Source organism: Paroedura picta, chromosome 2 (assembly GCF_049243985.1).
Source record: "Paroedura picta isolate Pp20150507F chromosome 2, Ppicta_v3.0, whole genome shotgun sequence".
Classification (NCBI taxonomy): Eukaryota; Metazoa; Chordata; class Lepidosauria; order Squamata; family Gekkonidae; genus Paroedura; species Paroedura picta.
Genome location: NC_135370.1, coordinates 91,005,719 through 91,027,341, shown reverse-complemented (window position 1 = coordinate 91,027,341; position 21,623 = coordinate 91,005,719). Strand labels below are relative to the sequence as shown.

The window sequence follows — 21,623 nt, the reverse complement described above, 5'->3', positions numbered from 1 at the left end:
GGGCCCCAAAATAATAGTCAAATGGCATTTGGCTGTGAGGCATTAGTGAATTATTTTACAGATAAGGTCTTGTTGCTCTAGTGGGACCTTCCTGCCACCTTTAATACAGAAAGGGAACTGGAGGCCTCTTGGCCATCTTGGGGGAGGGGGAGTACATTTGACACTTCAGGCGGCTCTCTGAAACCAGGATGTACAAGTTGCGGGAGTCAGTGCGGGCCACCATCTGCCTGCTTGATCCCTGTCCATCATGGTTGCTCAAAATGAGGGACCAGCGAATAGGAGGCCCTCTTGGAGATATCATCAACCTCTCCCTGTCTACCAGGGAGTTCCCAGAGGCACTGAAGAGGGTGGTGGTTCACCCTCTACTGAAAAAACCACCTGCAAGACCTGGCCAGCTACCGCTCAGTTTCGCATTTGGCATTTCTGAGTATGGTAGTTGAAAGGGCTGTGGTGAACCAGCTTCTGGCATACTTGGAGGAAGCTTTGGTGCTCGACTCATACCAGTTGGGCTTCTGTCCTCGCCTTGGGGTGGAGACCGTGTTGGCTGCCTTAGTTGATGATTTCTGGCACCAGGTAGATTGGGGCAGTTCAGCCATCCTTGTGATGCTCGACCTGTCAGTCATGTTTGACGTGATCGACCACGAGTTGTTGCTCTATCGCCTCGCCAGAGAGACAGCTCTTCGATGGCTGAGCTCCTATCTCCGGAACTGGACACAGAGGGAGGCAGTGGACGAGGAATTATTGTGCCCCTACTGACTCCCTTGTAGGGTTCCACAGGGGACAGTTCCCCCACATTATTTAACATCTTTATGCGTCCTCTGGCTCTGCTGGTCTGGAGTTATAAGCTAGGTTGTCACGAATACGCGGATGACAACCAGCTCTATCTCCTCATGGATGGCCACCAAGACTCTCCACCAAATACATTTGCCAGCTGTTTGGAAGCTGTTGCTGGATGGTTAGAACAGAGTTGCCTGAAACTCAACCCCTCCAAGATGGAGGTCCTGTGATTGAGCAGAAAAGGGATAGGACAGGAAGCACATTTACCCACCTTGGCCGGAGTGCAACTTAATATCTTGGCCTCTGCAAGGAACTTGGGGGTCATTCTGGATGCCTCCATTTTTATGGAGGCCCAGGTCACAGGAGTAGCCCATACGGCATTTTTCCGTCTCCACCAGGCGAGGCTACTGGTACCCTCCCTGCCCCTAGACTGTTTGGCCACAGTGATCCATGCAAGGGTCACCTCCAGATTGGATTTCTATAACTCACTCTATGCAGGCCTGCCTTTGTCCTTGATCTGGAAACTCCAGCTGGTGCAGAATGCAGCTGCCAAGGTCCTCACTGGAACACCTTGGAAGGCCCACATCCAGCCGGTGCTGAGACAGCGGCACTGGTTGCCAGTTCTGGCCCAGATCAGGTTGAAGGTTTTGGTATTAATCTTTAAGGCCATTCGTGGCTTGGGCCCTACCTATCTGAGGGACTGATTGTCTCCTTATGCCCCCCACAGGGCTCTTCCCTCCATGGCTGCTAATCTGCTGGAGGTCCTTGCCCCTAAGGAAGTTTGCCTGGCCTCAACCCAGGTCAGGGCCTTTTTGGTACTAGCCCCGTCCTGGTGGAATGAGCTCCCAGAAGAGCTGAGGGCCCTGTTGTAGCTTTCACAGTTCCACAGGGTCTGCAAGATAGAGCTCCTCCGCCACATCTTTGGGGGAGACCAGAACTTGAGATCAGGTCTCTGCACTTACACCTGTGCACCCCACCTGGGATGACCGTGGGAGGGGAGTGAGATAATTGTTTAACACCAATCTTGCTGCTGTTGTTTAGGGGGGTATTGTTATTAGGAGTTTTTTATGGGGCTTTATTGTTTTATTTTGTAACCAGCCAGGAGTCATTTTGAGATGTGGCGAAATAGAAATCCAATAATAAATCAATAAACAAACAGTCTCTAAATGCCAGCGTAAGAAAGCACTACAAGTAAAAAAACAGCTTCCTAATAAAATGAAGTATATACTATATATCCTTTCCCTCTATTTTCTTGACGTATATTTCTACAACATCCATTTTTTAAAATTCCCTTTCAAAACAAAATATAAAGACAAGAAAGCCTCCAGTAAAGTTACAGAGTGCATATTATCGCCTTTGAAAAAGAAGCCTTACAAAACACCAAATTTCCTAAATAAAACCTCAAAAATGGGAATTTCCCCATACAACTCCTCAATAAAAGTATGATTTTTGAACTGCCAATATATACTTTCTGCACACTTGATCACAACAAAAATACCAAGGAGAAAATTTGGGTTAGATTCCCACTCTCCGTGCCAAATAATGGTAGCTCTTGTGCTCATGCAAAGGTCATGTTGATTTCTGTGGACTTCCCCTGTGGACCTATGCTGCCCCCAGTCCTTAGAAGCAGTTCTCCAATGATGTGAAAGGGTTGCAGAATACATACGAAGGTCTGAAAGCAGTGGTCTATTCTCACATTTTAGACCCAACTGACCCTCCAGGGAACGGCAGGGTATAAATGCAAAAATAAATTAAATAAATTATTTACTGCATTTATTGTTTTAATGTTTTTAATCCTATGTAATTTATCCTATGTTGTTAACACTGAGCCGGTGTTTGGGAGGGGCAGTATATACATTTAATAATATAAATAAATAAAGTCCAAATTGGGGTGCTCTTGAACCAAACCACCAAACTCAACTAGCCAGTTCAGCCTGGTCAGTTTTGCTTCTGTGGGAAGTAAAACAGACAACTGATGGCTGGCAGCCATTTCACTGGTCAATTTCAATCCATCCTGCTTCCTCCAATCCCTGGACTGCTTTCTAAATATCAGTTTTTTGGTGAACTTTCAAGCTTGGCTGATTAATCATCTTAGCTGGGGACAAGCCCAGCTACAGATCATCTTTATATACTGTAATTCTAAAATATAACCACTCTGAAAATCTAATGATTAGCTTCCTAAACAGGACTACTTTGCAATATTTAGTCCATTGCTCGATACACACTTTCTACAATCTACAGCATCCATGGCACATTATGAAAACAAAGCTAATTTGAGGATACCTGCTGATCTGCATTTATAGACAAACACTATATAAAATCCTGATGAATATGTCATGTCTCTGCCCATGGTAGCTTGACGTATCAGGAAAACAACAGCTGCAGAGTTCTAAATCAAAATTCATCTGGTTTTAAGGTTCAATACCCTGAGGTGACATGATAAAAGGATTGGGTAAATATACTGTTACATTATCTGCAGCTACTCCACAATGGCGATGCCTTTTCACATGGGACCAAACGGATACTTGCTTAAAGAAGATCATGAAAAGTTGAATGCCACGGAAAAGCTGTGAGAATGAACTGGCAGAGAAAATCTTTCCCCACCTTCTTCCAGCAGCCTACTTGTCATCCAAACTCTTTGAGGGTTCATGAATCCTTCATACACAAAATGTACCACAGTACTGGGGAAGGGGGCGAAGTAATTAGAAATCAGCAATTTTATCTGATTGCTGGCAATTATGGGAAGTGGAGAGCAGGGTAAATTCCCCTGGATCCAACCCAGTAAATGTTGAATTTTATTTGCCTGCTAAATGTTATGCCTTGCTGACCTGGTGCCATTGGATTTTCAAACATGTGAATTTCATTACACAGAGCAATGCAATAAAGAGGTACTATCAAAGACAAAATGAGCACAAGTAGTTAACAATTGCTCTTTAACTAAATAAACAAAGCCACAGTGATTTAAACATAATATAGCTTGATGCTTGTATACAAATACTATACTTTCGATCCACATTCTTCGATATCTCTTATTTAGATGTTTTATTGATGAAAATGATACATTCAGTGCTTTGACAACTGTGATTTTTATCTCTGGAAAAGAAATGACACTTTCAAAGCCACTCACCCATAGTAGTCACAGGAGGCTGAGAAGGGTAGTGCTGTGTGCTAGTTGTTGCTGGAAACGGCCCACTAGGGGGAGGGTAGGGATAGCCTGGATAGCCACTTAAGGGGCGGGGGTGGGGGAGGAGGAAAGGCATAAGTGTTAATAATTAAATAGTTGAAATTGTCTACACATTACTATAGTGCACAAATTTTAAACACTGAAATACAATTATATTTTTAAAGGAACACACTACAGTTAGTATAAAACTTGAATTAATCAAAAATTCATTTTCACAAGTTTCAGTGTTTTAAAGCTATCCAGTTTTATTTCAGATTAAGGAATGCATGGATCATGCTACTTATCAATATAACTGAGATTCACAGTGATCCTCATCTGAGGAAATTTAAATCCAGAAACTGGACACATCAGCAGAAAAGACAAATTACACTTTTGAGCCACGTTCTTTGATATCTCTTATTTAGAAATTTTAGTGATTAAATGATACATTCAGAGTACTATATATGGCTGGAGAACCCAGGTTTGCAGAAAAACCTGGAATCTAAAAACCACACACATTGTGGTGTTAATTCCTTCTTTGAAAGACTAGATGCAGCAGCTGTAGCTTTAAGAAAGAGGACCCCAGCAGCAGGGGTTGCTAGGTAACCACAACACTTACTGCCACCTTTCAAAATTTGATTTTTTTTTCAGTGGAAGGCCTTTTCCAGTGCTTCTGCTCCTCTCTTTCTCATCCTGGAGGGAGAACTCATCAAGGATAGATCCAACAACAACCACTGCAACTTACTACCATGCATTTCAACAACTCACTCAGGTGTAGCATTGGCTACCAGACAACTTGATGCCACAGAAATCACCTGGGCCCAGCTGTATACTCTACACAAGTTATGTAATTTGGCCAGGCTAAATGGTGACCACCACACAATTCACCTGGGCCAGATTTTTCCCCAGAGAGGCGTTGTCATAGGGAAAAAATAAGGGAAACCTGAGAACTTTTAAGTGTGGTGCGCAGTGGTTAAAGAGGCTGGGATTTGGAAGACCCAGGTTCAAAAATGGGTTCCACTCTGACACAGAGGTCTACTATGTGACATTGACGATCTCTCAGCTTAATGTACCTCACAGCACAATTATAAGGATAAAATGGAGAAGAGAAACATGATGTAACCCGCTTTGAGTCCCCATGGAAGAGAAAGGTGGGGCAAAATATATAAATGAAGTAAATAAAGTGGAAGATGGGGGACAGGGCACATAAAAGAAAGGCTGGTGATGGGAAGGAGAAGGAAGCAAGGAAAGGAGAGAGGATATAGGGAAGTCATTGCAGGTTCCCTGTTTGTTTCTTCTAATATGCTAAGATTTCAAATTCTCTTATTTTGAGGGTTTGCTCACAATTATGGATGAGAACTAGGCACTCAACTAGGAATAGGGTGTATTATTCTTCACAGACTTGGTGCTTTGCTGCATCTTTTTTATCATTACATAGGATTTATCTGCTTGTTTAATGGAAATCATGGTGGAGAGGCCAGGAGGACTGTGGGAAAGTACACTTCACCAACTCTATGTAGTCAGTTGTTATTTTTCCATAAGCTGATTCTTTTGCCAAAGTTTTTCTCTTCACTACTTCTCTGATTCTTCCCCCACATTATCTTCCACTTTTTTCTTTCTTTTCCTTTCAGGTACCCATATAGGCTTCAATGTACACAGGGAAGGCCAGCATGAATTAGACTCTCTTAGCCGAAGAAATTTGAGACAAAGTATTCTCCAACATAGAAATACTTTCAAAAAAGATTTCAGGACTATATTTTTCCATGAAAATTTTCCCACTTTTAAAGACTCATCTCTTCATAATATCAACACCAATGAATGGATGTTACTGCTAATACAGTATCAGGCAAACTGAACAATTCAAGTGAATATTCATAGAAATTGTATAAGGTATAATATAGCTGTTTTACTGATCTGTAAACTGGAGGTATAAAGAAAACCACGAATATGTATAATCAACCAAAAAAAAAAAGCTATTAATTGACCTGATTGGCTGGACAGATCAAATCAAAACCAAAAGTAGAATTCTTATTTATAGGCCTCCTCCTTGTTTACTGCAGCTTTAGAGACAAGGACTTGGAGCAATGAGTTCAAATTACAGGAAAGGAGGTTTCACTTAAATATTAGAAAGCATTTTCTGACAGTGAGGGCTCTTGGAATATGCTGCCTCAGAAGGTGGTGGAGTCTTCTTTTAGGAGGAGACTGGATGATCATCAGTCAGGTGTGTGTCATTTTTACATCCCCCAAGAAGGTGGGGAGGCTGGTGCTCTCTTTCAGCTCAGTGTGATTCTGAATCTGATTCCCACATGGTGGTAAGGGTATTTGATCTGGATTAACAAGTCATAATGGGATGCTCCAGTTACCTTTGTGTATGAGAGTTAAATTCTGCTGAAATAGTGGACATTCCAAGCACAGTTCTTTGTATGTGCTAAAATTATAGTTTCGTGTTTTCAGCACCTTTGTTTTTTGCCCTTACATTTAAACGTAAAGGAAATACATTCTTTAAAGTACCCTGGATTTTTACATATATTACTCCAATTAAAACAATTTCTATATAAACCTCTGATTTACTGAATATGAAAATTGAGTAGTTTTAACAGCAGCCTTCTCAGCATAGGAATTTTAAAAGGTGTGGTATAAAGTTTGCCATACGCTTATTGGAAACATTTACAAAACAGAAAATATTGTATGCAATGCAAACACAATTATACTTTAAAAATTAATTAATAAAGGGTTCATGGGCTTGGAATCTGCAATCCACCAGCAGAAGGAGCTGATGGCCACCTTGCTAGTACCCTCCCCCACCATCAGTCCTATCCAACCCTGGGGGGTCTTGAAATCCACATGGACTATCAAACCATGCAGGTCAGAAGGCTACAGTGATAAAGGGAAAGATTAATTTTCCCACTCTGGACCACAGCTTCTCAACTGACCTGATTAATGGTTTGAGGAAATGCAAAAGGTCACAAATTCATTCCTGGCATACCCAGTTTAAAACAGGACCAGGTAACAGGTGATGTGGAAGAATTCAGGCCCTGAACAGCTACTGAAATTGTGAATTGACTGTACTGACCTTGGTAGACTAATGGGTCTGATTCATGTAAGCCAGGTTCATGTGTTCAATGGTCACATGGGCTGCACAACCCTGTGAATCATAATTCCCAAGATTGGATGGGACTGCTGGGGTAAGTGGGAATGCAGAGAAGATTCCTTATCCTTGGCTGAGATCACAGGATTAAACCCAAAATGCCTGTATAAATGAGTCCTCACTAAGCACCAGGTAAACCGACAAGCAGAGAGATAACTGTAGTGCCATATTTGAAAGTGAGCTCTTTTTACTACTTGCCTCATCTCTGATAATGGAAGGAGGCAGAGAGAGCTCTTAATACATGGGCATATGTATATTGTAGTAGGCAGTGTTTTATGTGCTCTGGTCTCAAGCCATTAAGAACTTTTAAAGTAATAGGCCTGAACTTTTAAGATAGGTATAAATTGAATAGGCAAGGAGAGCAGCTGCAGGACTGATGTGCAATCATTTATTGTGCACAGCTTTTAATGTCATATTGAAACAAAGATACTTGCTGTTACTTGACTTGTCCTTTAAGGTCTGATGAAATGAAACTGAGAAACCACATTTCAATAAAAATCTGAACATTTCTCTTGAAAAGACCAATGGTCCCAATCTCAGAAACTGCTTACTACAGCATATTCCCCTTATTGGAGGCATTTCTTATTCCATAAGTAGATTTAACAAACCAAAGTTTACCTTGAGTTGGGAGGCGGTCCTGGGGGGTAAGGAGACATTCCACTTGGCATACCTGGCATGTAGGAAGCTAAGCATAACAACAATGGACATATTTTAACAATCCAAGATCATATTATTTTTATGGATCAGATATATTAATTATCAGGCAACTATGAGGTTTTTTAACAATATTGGTGAAGTCCACAGACTTCAGCTGGACATCATAGAGCAATTGTAAAAAGCCTTCTTCAAAACACTTATTTAGAATAACTAGGTAACTAGTGACCCAGGAACTCTGTTCCCAAAGGCTTCCTGTGTCCCAACACAGCCCTTAGTCTCCAAGGTGATTTGACGCATTCTTTAAACTCCTTCCCAGTGGAAGCTGCCACAGAGATGTATTTCAGCATTTGAATTTAGGCTTTTGAGAGCTGCCAATCTTCAAATCAGTTAACTATATAGCAAACCTTCTTACTAGCAATCTATGTTTGACTGACACCTACTGGCAGTGCTAATATTCCTAGCATAATAGCTTTGTGAACTATCCTTGTAAAAATCTAATGGAACAGATATCCCTATACCCCAGTGGAAGAGACAGCAATGAATTTAAACTATCCCAAGATTAGAAGATTTAATATACTTGCTTGTATAAATATACAAATGCATATCTGACAAATAATGAGTTGGATCCTACTAGCAGAACAAGAGGGACCAGTTTTGATTCCTAAAAGGCTATGCAAGGGACAATGGACACACCTGGACAGTGAAAACACGAAGGAGGGGAATTGCACAGGAACACTCTCATCCCTCTTGAGCCATTAACAGAGCTGATAGGATTCAACCCACAGTTAGTACAATGATCCCAACTGAAATGCTTGCAAAAACCGTACTACAAAAACACCGTCCCACAAGGAGCACAGTAAATTCCCCAAGGATTACAGTTCTTGAACTTAACCTTTTAAGCAAAACACAATTAATGGTAACTACTCTGTCAATAGAAATGTTGATTTTTTAAAGGAAAAAACAAACATCTTCTGCTGAAAGAGACAGGTCAAATATTATTTTACAGGCACCTGATCTTTGTTTGGTATGACCATGCAAAATATTAGCCATTTAATCACAACACCAAAGCACAACAGAGGGGTGGATCCATAGACCTATTCATGTAAAGTGTTATGCTACTGGTGCTGTTCTGCAAACTCCTGCATCAGATGACGATTTGCCACAGTGCATGGTGCATAGAAAAAATGGAGGCGTATAAAGGTAAAGGTATCTCCTGTGCAAGCACCGAGTCATGTCTGACCCTTGGAGTGACACCCTCTAGCGTTTTCTTGGCAGACTCAATACAGGATTGTTTGCCATTCCCTTCCCCAGTCATTACCGTGCAATGATTAATGTAATGGTAAGACTGGAAATGGGGAGGACCAGAGAATGGGGAGGACCAGAGATCTTTTCAAGAAAATTGGAGATATGAAGAGAACGTTTCATGCAAAGATGGGTATGATAAGGCAGTGGTCCCCAACCTGCGGGCCGCGGCCCGGTGTCGGGCCGCGAAGGTCATGGCGCCGGGCCGCGGCTCCCTCTCCCCGCCCCCCCGCAGTAAAAAACTTCCCAGGCCGCAAGCTTGCGGCCCGGGAAGCTTCTTACTGCGGGAGGGCGGGGAGAGGGAAGCAGGGCCGGCCGCGCCCGTGCGGGCGCGCCCCAATGCGCGGGCGCGGCCCGCGGGTGCAGCCCGATGCCCTGCCGGTCCCCAACCTCAGAAAGGTTGGGGACCACTGTGATAAGGGACCAAAATGGTAGAGACCTCACAGAAGCAGAAGAGATTTAAAAAAGGTGGCAAAATTATACAGAAGAACTATAAAAGAGCGAGCTTAACATCCCTGATAACCACAATGGGGTTGTTGCTGACCTGGAGCCAGACATCCTGGAATGTGAAGTCAAATGGGCCTTAGGAAGTCTGAGCAACAATAAAGCTTGTAGTGGTGACAGCATTCCAGTTGAACTATTCAAAATCTTAAAAGACAATGCAGTAAAACTGCTACACTCAATATGCCAGCAAATTTGGAAAACTCAACAATGGCCACAGGATTGGAAAAGGTCAGTTTACATTCCAATCCCAAAGAAGGGCCTGGCGAGCTTCTTGCAGTGGGGGTGGGGGGGGAAGAGGCAGGTACGGTTGCTGGTGGCCCGGCACCGAGGCCTTCGTGGCACCGGGCCGCGGACTGGGGGTTGGCGACCCGTTTTACACCACTTACTATCTTTTGGCTGAAGTTGCCAGGGACTGAAACTGGTACTTGCAACATGCCAAGCAGGTTTTCCCTGGTCTTGTTAGCAGAAGCATCCTCACAACAGCAGAAAGCAGCCACCACATACAAGATACTACTTTTATTGTTTATGCATGCTAGATAGCTTACGGCTGAGTACATAAGAGCTCTCCTGGATCTAGATCTATATGCTTCTGCAGAGTTTGAAGTAAGAAAGACAAGAGCCCCCCTCCCATCTATTCCAATATTAGATTTCGGCATGCTCTTTTGAATATGGAGATTTCATGCCTAACCACCATCCTATTGACAATAGTCCTGGCCTCAGAAGCCGCTCATGGTTTCTCAGTGTGGAATCTGCTCCAAAAAGCTTGACTGCTTGCACAGCAGCAAGTTAATGTTTATCCAGCAGTTGGCTCATCTTCTGAAACACAAAGAACTATGCATTTAGGGGAGAAATTCAGCAGATTTGAGCAGTTATCACTTCTGCTAGTCTACTGGTATGAATGCTTATTGTGGAAAATCAATAGAGATTTGCTGGATGTTTTGTCAGTTCCTCAGGAGAACAATGAAAGTGACTGCAATCTTCACAATACAAAAATTGAGGCACTTTCTACCAGAAGTAACCAGAACATTCTTGGCTTTAGTGCAGCAGTGTAACTGCAAATCAAGTGAGCAATTCCTACTTGAGCAATTCTAGGAAAACTGTAGTATTTTCAGTTTGCTGACTCAGGTATACACAGACTAGAAATGCTATTCACTGTGTTAACAGTGCCATGTAATTCTGTGCCAAGGACCACTGTCTATTTGTAATCTTCAGAATGACAGTGTACATCTTTTTTTCTAATGTCATGTAGGTTAAAGTGGCACCCAAAATAAGTTTTAAAATGTACAAGATGTCAAAGGAGATTACACCAGTTAGATCCAAAGGATAGTTAGCAGAAGTTTGATTGCAAAATGCATCCTTCCCAGAATTCCCTTTCTGCTTCAGCCCCGGCACTCCCTCAAAAAGAGCTCCTGGGGCCAGGGTACACGATAGATGATGTAGAGGTTCTCTAATGAAAACAGGAAATTAATAAATGCTGTCCACCTTTTACAGACCAAGACCAAGAGCCTTTCAGGTTCAAGATCCAACCCATCAAATTAAATCCAAACATTTAGAGAATTTAATGTGAGAGGTTTGAAATAGTTCTTCCCATTTTTCTTTCCTTTCTAATTCATACTGCAGTTCCTTTAATACTTTTTAAAATTCAGGCTTATAGAGAGCCCTTTCCCAAACATTTCCAGCCCTGCCATTTTTCCCGTTCTAGCATTTGAAGCATATGGCTAGGTGAAGTACCCCCTTAGAATTAATCAAACACCACGTAGAATACGGCTGCATTTTTTCAGTATCTGTGTTTTTATACAATGCTAGTTTGGTTTATTAGCTGCTTGGATAAGCTGCTTCCACCAGCAGGTGAAGAGGTTTTTGTTTCATTTGACATAACCCCAGTTAATTGCTGTTAGCCCTCCTCCCTGGTTTGGTGTTTTATGCTTCTGTTTGTATTGAATTATTAAAACACTAATATAAGGAAATACTGTAGGATTTTTCCACACTGACTTTCACTATTGTTACAACACTCTTATATTGGAGGACCCAACCACCGAAGAAAAGATATTGAAAATGGAAATTATCTAGAAATCGTTATGGTTGATTCTTTATGTATATATAAAATTATATTAAAACAAGAATATTGCCTTGGATAAGTTCCCTGTTTTTCTGTTGGTATTCTATCCTTCCTTTTTTCATGTTGTAACTCTCAGAATAGACAAATGTTACAATTACTAGAACTTAAAAAAAAACCCCAACTGTTCATTTTCTTCTTTTTGTTACTGCTTTTTAATATGAAAAATAAGGCATAATTATCTTACTGTTTGGTGGTCCTGTTGCTTGGTAAGGTGGGTAGGATGCTGAAATAGTAGGCCGAGAAAAGACAGGAGGTTCTTCTCCAAACACCACAATCATAACTTGGATCAGGCTTATCAGATCAGACTGTGGCTAGGGGAAGAGCGGATGAAAACATGTTGGTCTTTTCTCCATCCAAAGGTAGCTTAATTGTCCATTAATAATGTCTCACTACTTAGGTGTTGATTTCCAGTGGGCTATTCTTTCTATTTATAGGTTTCAGCCTTGTTTAGTTCCATTCAGCTGGCAAGAGCTAATTAAAAGGGTAACCTCTCTCTGGAAAGCGCTGCCACGAAACTGAACTCTGTTCAATGAACTACACAAATTGCTGGTGCTGACAATAATTGTTGATGAAGTGGCCCAACTAATTTCAACTGCAACCTGGCTCTCCATATGAAAGCAGAGCAAGAATAGCCATGTGTACTTATGCACAAGGGTGACTTTTTCTCTTCTCTAGAAGACAATGTTTCACTATAAAAAATTAATAAACCAGAGTAAAGAACTTGGAAGTACAATAGCTTGATTCCTTACACAAAGTATATCAAAGGAGTTTCAAAGTTACTCACAGAGTACATCATGGATGGAGTGAAGGGGCCCTTAGCTGATCAAGTGAAAGAATCAGGGGCTCTCCCCAATTCCCCTTTGTTGTTGGCAAAGCAGGCTGTTGCTCAGATGTCTTCTTTCAGTTAACATTTTATTCAGAAATTACCCTCCCTCCATGCCTCAGTTATTATAATCCATATTTCTTTTATTCCTAGACTAGATTACTACTACACTTTATATGTGGGGCTGTCCTCAATAACAACTTCAAAGCTGCAGATGGTAAAAATGCAGCTGCCTGTATTTTAGCTGGGGGTAGGTATCAAGATATTAAACTAGTTTTGAAACAACTGATTTAGGTACCAATTTGACTGAAGGCTCAATTAAATATGCAGTTCTCATCTTTAAAATCCTTCATGACCTGAGTCTCACATCTCTCTCCCTTATGGAACCACAAAACAATTAAGACCCATCTAGCAGTTTCTTTGAGAAATACCTTCAAGTCAGAGTGCATGTATATTTTCTGTATCATATAGTTCTAGAACAGTGGTTCTCAATCTGGAGGTCAGGACCCCTTTTGGGGTTGAACAACCGTTTCACAGGGATCGCAGCAGGGCAAGCAGCTTGGCCAGGGGGAGGGGGTGCCATCCACACAACATCCTTCCAAGGTAGATCGAGACAGAGAATTTGGAGCAGTGGAAAAGATCGGCATGGTGGTATAAGCGGCAGAACTGAACTGAGAAACCCCAGAAAAAAATTAATTTATATACCATCATGAACAATGGATCTTCACACCATTGGTCAGTTTTGGTTTAATTTCTGTGAAAGAACACTTGCATAATTTTATGATTGGGGGTCACCACAACATGAGGAACTGTATTAAAGGGTCGCAGCATTAGGAAGGTTGAGAACCACTATTCTAGATCCTGGACTGGCTGAAGAGATTCTGCAGGGCAGCACTTTTTCTAACTACATTTCAGAAAGCCAACAAACCAGTTTTATTTCATAAGGCATTTGTGGGCTAGTTATGAATGTACTTTTTTTTTCAATTGGCCTGGCAATTTGCCTTTTGAACTCTGAATTTTTAAATGTTTTTACTGATGTAATATATTGGTTACTGATGTAATATATTGGCATGCAATCTGTAGAAACTCTTATATAAAACTAAAGCACAAAGTTGCAGCAATACAGGGATCTAAAAATCTCACACTACAACTGCTCAGTGGCTCATTACATTTTATGCCTACAAAATGCGAGATGATATTTGTGGACACAAAACTTTTATTCCCTCTTCTCCCAGCAACCCATTACAATACCTCCAAAAGTTATGTTTTAATATTCAGTTTGCATTAATTAAACTGAGACAGTGTACTTTAACTGGTCAAGTATTATTACGTATCTGGAATCAGATTTACAATGCTGGGGGGGGGGGGTCACAAATATTTTTGGACAAAATACCACAGAAATAGTGGGACTTCAGTAAGGAGCAGGAATCAGCCCAAATACTATGTACTTCCTCTTCCTGTTAATGGAACCTCTTATGTGACAGAAACTCTGCTAGCAGAAGAGTGAAGAGGGGCAATTTTACCTGTTTCCCCTTCCTCGCTGCACTCTTATATTATGGGGCACTTTGAGGATGAATTTTGAACAATACATAACACCAGGTTTTCAGAGAGAGGGGGAATGAAGAGGCCGGAAAGAGCAGCATCAGAAGGAACCATTTTACTTGAAGCTTCTAGACTAAACATTAATATCAATACCGTATTAATTAATTAATGCACAATTAATTGAGTTTTCATTTTAATATAGAACGTAGTAATAACTCTCAATGGTAAAATAAATCTTGGACTAATTAAAAATATATAAAATTATACTTACATGCTTCCACTCATGTAGATATGGAAGATATATCTTTCCATTTGCATCAACATGTTTTCCAGTTTTAATAGTCATTGAACTAGTGGGTTTGACAAAACAGATGGGGGGATTGAACGGATATGTATCCAGCAACCACAGGCATATTGGGATATTGTATGTGTTGCCTAAAAAGGTTTTAAAAAATCACAATGAATTATTTGTTTTCTAAGCATGATACACAATGCAGACAAATTTATTAAAGACCAATTTACTAGACTAAGCTAACACTGTAATCCTAAATTCCACTTCCAAAATCCACTGAAGTCAATGGGCTTAGAAGAGAATAACTTTGTTTAGGATTGCACTGTAAGGTATTCTGGTTCAGCATGCTGTTTCTATGAGTAGCCAACTAGATTCCCTGGAACCTTACAAACAGAGTCTGATAACTTATATCTGATTAGAGGCTCCACTATATGGTTAACCACCATTGATAGATTAATAAATCCATTTATTTTCAAAGTCATCTGTATCGTACAGTAATGAATTCCACAGTTAAGTGTAACAGGAAGTAACTTCTTTTGTCTTAATGCTCTAGCATTTCAGAAGTTGATTCAATCTTTCCATGCTTTATACAAAACTTCCATTCTTCATCCATCCACTACAATAAAAATCATCATAGATTTATAAGCATCAATAAGCAAGATGTCCAAACCCTGATTATTTTAGTTGCCTATTTCTGTACCTTCTCCAATCTTTAAATTAACACAATGATAAACTACATTTTTATACAATGAGACTACAATATTTGCCATTTATTTTTACTAATTCCCAAAAGTGACAGGATCCATAGAGATGCTATTCATGTAAATATTCATGCAGAGAGTTGCCAATTTTCTTTTCTGCCTGCAGATACACACACCAAACGAAAGGACCTTCAAATTCCACTGACAGCTTTATGAAGGGTGCAAAACCTAGCATGCATTGGGTGAACACACAATCCTTTAAATTTCAGCAACTAAATATGCTTTAACACGTTCCTTGATTGTCAACAATTTCTAGGACAACCCAGCATAACTTTAGACAACTTTTTGTATAGTGAAGTTAAGCCTATTTGTTCCAGTGGGTACCATTTTACATGTGCTTATATGGAGGCACATTTGGAACTCTTCAAAATCCAGAATAAAATTTTATTCTAAGTAAACATGATGATATCTACAAACCACAAACCACTAATTATGGTAAAGTTTGGACATCACTATAATTCACAGATATGTGAAGTCGCTTTATGCAGAGTCAGTGCACTGTTCTATCAGTATTGCCCATTTTAACGGGCAGTGGTTCTCCAGTCACTAATTTTTGAAGTGCAAACGCATCTACTGGCATGCTCTCTGAAAAGGAAATGATTGCAGACATGATGTCCGTTTGTCCCACCCCAAGGAGCTCGCCAGTACATAGAAAGGAAAACAGGTGGCGAAGGAGGCAGTTGGCCAGGCTGATGGTCTGGAAGGAGGCAGCTGTAGGGCAGCTGGCTGAGGCAAAGGACCAAGCAGGGCTGAGTGCCAGACCTGGCCATCTGCCATGGTGCCCATTCCACCTCCACCTGCACTCCTGGTGGCAAGGCCAGCCATTGAAGACATGCATCAGAGGTGGCAGAGGCTGGTTAGGCCTGGCCTTGAGCCCATTCTTCCTGCAGCTGCAGGTCCTGGTCTCCTCCTGGCTTCATGCCAGGACAAAGGAACTGGACGCAGGGGACAAGCAGCGGCGGCATACGTGGGGTTCAGCACTGGCCCTGGCCAGCTGCCATTGCACCCCTTTGTCTTCCAGCTGCCCTGGCCTCTGCTGAAATCAAGGGCCCTGGCCTCCTCCTGGCTTCATGCCAGAACAAAGGACCCAGAACCAGGTGTGGCAAACAGGTGGCGGCAGCACAAGTGGGGCTCAGCCATATATCCTGGCCTCTGCCAAAGCCGAGGGCCCTGGTCTCCTCCTAGCTTCATGCCAGGATGAAGGAGCTGGCTTCGGAGCTGGGGCCAGATGGGTGCTGACAGAGCAACAAGGCTCAGGAATTACCCTGGTCAGTCACCACTGCAAGAATCAGATTGTGGCAGATTATGTGTTTCCACATAATCGGAGACAATCTGATTTTCATTATTTTTTTTAAAGCAAAGAAACCTAGGAATTGAATCTGGGACCTGCTTCATGTGAAACAAGTTCCTGGTCACTGTACCATAAATGCTCCCCAATATCATAACACCCTAGTTACAAAACAATAAGAGTATGAGACAGAAGTTACGATGACAATAAGGCTTATCTATTTCAGGTAATCTTCAAGCAAGGCACACTCATACCTCTGTAAATCACAGGAATGGTTCCAGTAAGGCTCATCAATTCTCTTGATGAGCCATCATTAAAAACTGAAAAAAATAATATTCAATGTATTCATTCTGCAGTCACATTACAGAAGTTATATGTACACTATACACACATATACTGCTCTAAAATATATATACTGATGATCTAAATAATATTATTTGCATAGTATATACAAACAAGTGCCTTCAAAGACAATAAATACTGAGAAATAGCTGTAGTTTCATGCTGTTTCCTACCGTGGTAAATCTACATTATACACTTAAGGACAAAGAGACAAACACAATAAAGGATATTCATATATCCAAAATACCGTGCTCAGGAGCAACAGTTTTTTTGTAAATAGAGGAAACTGCTTAAGATAGCATTAAGAAAGCCTGCACGAATTTTAAAACAAATAAACCATAAGGTGAGACCTCATGCAGAACTAGCAGAAGGCACTGGAGGATCTCACCTACTTTCTTCTTTCTCCAGCAGATGCCTGGGAGCACCCAAATGAGGGAACCCACGTGTACAGAAAGCTGTGCAACACAAGTCTGCTGCAATGACAGGGAAGTAAGCAAAACTATCAGAGCCTGGACCTCTGATGGTGGGCTCCAATGGGTTCTGTGAGTATTTTTTTCATAGATGAGGAAGATGTTCCTATCACATTTTAATGAATTTTGTTCAGTTTCAACAGCAACAGAAAAGCTGCTGTCACATGGTGACTAATTTACTTTATCACTAATAAAGAAGTTGCCAAAGGCTAGTTGAATTTTATACTGTGCAACACACAAAAATGGAGATGATTAACTTACCATATCCATCCATTACAGGCTTAAGGTCTTTGTACTGGGTAATAACACTGACAGTTTCTTGAACAGTTAAGTCTCTGTACTTGTACTAGGGAAGGAAATGGTAAAGATCAACATCTCACCACATGGAAACAATAAAATCCACAATATTCCACTTGTTTTATCTTTAAGAGGACAGAAGCAATTGTACAAATAAACTAAGCACCTTTGTAAAGTAATGCAAAGTTTATACCATGTCATAATTCTTCAAAAGCAGCCTAGTTAGTATGTAGTCCTAATAAAGATTTAGTCAACAACAAGCCCAAGAGGTATTAGCACATATATTCTACATATTATTCTAAACAATAAATCTGTGTGTATTACTCTGTATGTAACAGCACACATTCCATTCTACATAAACAAAAACTTTTTAAAAATTCTAGGTAAACAACTGTGTTGCTCTAATATAGAAAGTATAAATAAAGGATTGGATCCTAATCAAATGCAAGCAAAAGGTATTCCCATACATGGACCTTCCAACATTTCCTAAAATCGCTTGTAAGCTCCAAAAATCTGAGACACGGAACTTTGTGGACAAAATGCCATGTAGCGTGGGTGGGGGGAGGCAGCTGTAATGAAGGAGAACTGGACACTCTCTTCAGTCAGTGGAACTTCTTGTGCAAGTGGGATCTCTATAAGTAGAAGTGCAAGGAGGAGTGATTTTTCTCCATCCCCTTGCCTCACGCCATTTCATCCATATGACTCCTAGCAATACTACTTGTGGAAAGTAAAAAAGATCCACACCCATACAGGATATCAACTCCATTAAATGTTTGTTTAGGGACCAAAGAATAATGGGCTAGATCATTTAGCAGCTTGGAAACCTTCATTATGCTTGGTTAATTAACTTTATCCAATTAACAAAAAGGTGTGAGGCTTCAAATTGATACGCATTATCTCATAATCAAAATGTATAACCATGGATGAACTACATTTGGTCCTACGTAAGCCCACTGTCGTTCCCCCCTCAATTCTATTTACCCCGTTCTTTAAATTCCTGCTCCTAACTTTCCACAATACCAACACTGGACTCTACACCTAAGCTACCTCTCTGTTGTTCAGTCTGTCTGAGCCACCATCTCTTTTCAGCAAGCCGCTCTTTGAGGTATCATTGCCACCACAGGATTTCCTTTGCCATTAAAAAAACTAATGTAGTGAAATAGAAGTTGTATGAATCAGCTATCAGTATAGCGTCTACTGCCCCCCCAAGAACCCCCCCCACACCAGAAATGGCCAATGGGTACCATCAAGAACAAACTAATTAGGGCCTGGTCAGTCTGTAAATTCATGGTCTTAAGTGCTGTAAATGTTTTAAAATATTTTTTAATGATGAATAATTTCAGTTTAATGTTGCTGAGACTAACTTTTAGTATGGATAATATGTTTGCACTGTATAATTGTATAATATTTTTGCATTGTATCTTGAACCATGTTGTAAAGCGCTCTAAGCCATATGGGAGAATGGTATATAAATAAAAAATACCTTGCACAAATCAAGTCTCCCTAATTTATTACCAGTATATTTGTTTCCTTGCATAACTTTAGACAACTTGCAGGTATTAGATGGCACATACTTCCATGAAGAAAGAAAATATTATAATCACAAACAAAGTATGAATCCCAATCAAATTCCACCAAGCACTAGAATATACATTTTCACAGAAGCATTTTGCAGCGAAAAGTGTGGATCAAAATAATTTAACTAACCCTGAAATCCAAAATATTTTGGGGTTTGTGTAAAAACTACTTTCATCCAACTGAGAGCTCAGTGATTGAGGCCACAATTCTAATCACATAATCTGAGATTTGCAGTAAAATTAATGGAACTAAATATGTTTAAAATAAACATAGAATATCTAACATATATTAATCATGGGTTAAAACTTTGTATAAGTGATGTAGTACCTACAATGATAGCACCAGTTGCTTCATAATAGGAATATTATATTTGTGCTTTCTCTTAAAAAATACCACTCGATTATTTCATTTATTTAGTTACTTAATTTATACTCCACTTTTCTCTAAAATGGGGACCCCCAGCAGTTACCACTGCTCTTCTCAAAGCCACCCTATGAGTAAGATCAGGCTGAATGTGTGACTGAATCACGGTCACCAGATATTTAAAATAAGGGAGGCCTTAAATAACTGGTATGGGATTTGACTGCTGAAAATAGTGGGTGGGCTTGATTATCTCACGGCTTGGCTGCCAACTGCTACATTTCGGGCTACCACGGATTCAGACCTATTCCATTCCGGCTGTCAAAGATTCAGTTTCGCTTTCTCCAATTTTTAGGAATCAGGGGAGGTTTTGCTCCTGTAACAGGAACAAGGAAGCCGGGAGAGAACCTAGTCGCATAAGACACCGCCCCGCATCTCTCGCCTCCCCCCGAAAAAGCAGCCGCCTCAGTTCCAAGCGGAGGTTAGGACTTCGGATTCCGCTCCGGGACGAGGGGGTGTGTGGCTGGGACGCCCGTTGCCGCCTTACCTTGCCGAGCATTTTCTTGAGCTGGCTCTCTGACAAGGCCATGGCGGCGGCCACTCTCCCCCGGCACCGGGAGGCCCAACTCACGCCCCGCCCCCTCCACAGGTCTCCGTCTCGCGCCCGCCCGCTCAGTTCAGCTCAGCTCTCCCACGAACAGGAAGCCCAGCCTGGCCTCGCTTCCAGGAGCTCTTTCCGGCCCCTGAGCAACGTCACTTCCGGCGCGCTCGTTAGCTCATCTCGCGTTACTATAGCCCAGAGGTGGCCGAACTGTGGTTCTCCGGATGTCCGCGGACTACAGTTACCGTGAGCCCCTGTCAGCATTGTGCTGGCTTCGTGGTCGCTGTAGTCCATGGACGTTTGGAGAGCTGCGGTTTGGCCACCTCGCTAGAGCTGTACGCAGTTCGCGTCTCAGAAGAGGCGGTTGGGCGGTTGGGCGGAGAAAGATAGTCAGCCTTTGCGTTTCCGTGGTCGGGGCGTTCCCCGGAAGTTCTGCACCGCTGTAATAGAATGCGGTTGCGCCTCTTCAGGAGCTGCGAGGATAGCCAAGACATCTCAGGGCCGCATAAAGAACAAGCAAGGGACGCGATAAAGCCATTTATTCTTAATGGCTTATTCTAATTCTCTTTTCCGTTTCCTCACAACAACCCAGTGAAGTAGGCTAGGCAGAGAATGCGCGGCCATTAGGGTCGCTCAGTAAGAAATGACTTTATCTCATGTTAGACGAGGGGTTAAAATCTGCGTCACTGGTTTGCATCTCCTATTTATCCTTAAAATTGGGAGTGAGGCAAACGTGCTTTGAAGAACACCTTTACTGCATCTTTGTTTCATACTGAAAGTTGTCTTTACGTGGCACTTGTGTGTGTACTGTCAGCATGTCAAGTTTAAAATATAATAGTTTGGATCTTGAAGCTTTATGTTGCTGTGCTCCCTTGGCAGAATTACAAATATGTATATAGTAATTACATACAGGAGACGTCAAGGGGAAATGTAAACAGTGCTTGCTCCGCAAGGAATTGTAGTTTGTAGAACTTCCAGGTTACGTGTTGTATTAGTTGATTGGTATAAGGAGACCTGCTCCCAGAGCATTTACCTCATAGGATCTTGTAAAGGCTTAAGCTTTGTTTTACTTCTCGTAGTGGAAGGATAGGAATTCATTGCTTTTTTATGAACATCACTTACCTTCAACAGCAGGATGTTTGGAATGTGCTAATTTATTATGTGAGTCAGTCAAAACCCTGCTTAGGCTTTGTGTAGATTTTCAACCAATAAAACCTTAACAGAAGTTCATTTTGTGCCATTCTTATTGAAGAGCCAGGAATAGTTGCCTCTTTACAATCATTTGATTTACAAATATTGATTAGGATAAAACTTGTCCCACATATAACAGAAAGTATATCTTTAAGTGTGGTAACCCTGACCCACATGCTTTGCATCACGGAATGCTATATAAAGCCCCTCTGACCCTAATTTTAACAATGTAGGTAACTATTTTCATTTTACAATGTTAATGGGTTGTCTGGTGCATGGTGATAGAGGGGAGTGTTTGGGGCATCTGTGAACATTTTAAATTTTCAAAATGCATGGCCAGCCATGCATTCCCCATGGAAGCTCCCATCTTTAAACGTCCCGTGGCGCGGGGCGCCGCGGACTAAATAA

General features: G+C 41.4%; 1 protein-coding gene across 3 annotated transcripts in view; it reads right to left on the bottom strand.

Annotated features, from left to right (window-relative positions):
- The window catches only part of TSG101 (tumor susceptibility 101), a 34,698-nt gene extending 14,363 nt beyond the window's left edge, over window positions 1-20,335 (bottom strand). For 2 of the 3 annotated variants that reach the window (XR_013228291.1, XR_013228292.1), the window contains exons 1-7: window positions 19,971-20,335; window positions 17,450-17,534; window positions 16,631-16,696; window positions 14,307-14,470; window positions 11,855-11,981; window positions 7,707-7,773; window positions 3,905-4,002 (exon numbers count right to left, since the gene is read on the bottom strand). Coding sequence is in view for 1 of the 3 variants with exons in the window: in XM_077321577.1 (XP_077177692.1) it covers window positions 3,905-4,002; window positions 7,707-7,773; window positions 11,855-11,981; window positions 14,307-14,470; window positions 16,631-16,696; window positions 17,450-17,534; window positions 19,971-20,012 (649 nt within the window). In the remaining 2 variants the exon portion in view is untranslated. The remainder of the gene's footprint in view (window positions 1-3,904; window positions 4,003-7,706; window positions 7,774-11,854; window positions 11,982-14,306; window positions 14,471-16,630; window positions 16,697-17,449; window positions 17,535-19,970) is intronic. The other variant, XM_077321577.1, reaches the window with a different exon arrangement.
- Between the last annotated feature and the right edge of the window lie 1,288 nt (window positions 20,336-21,623).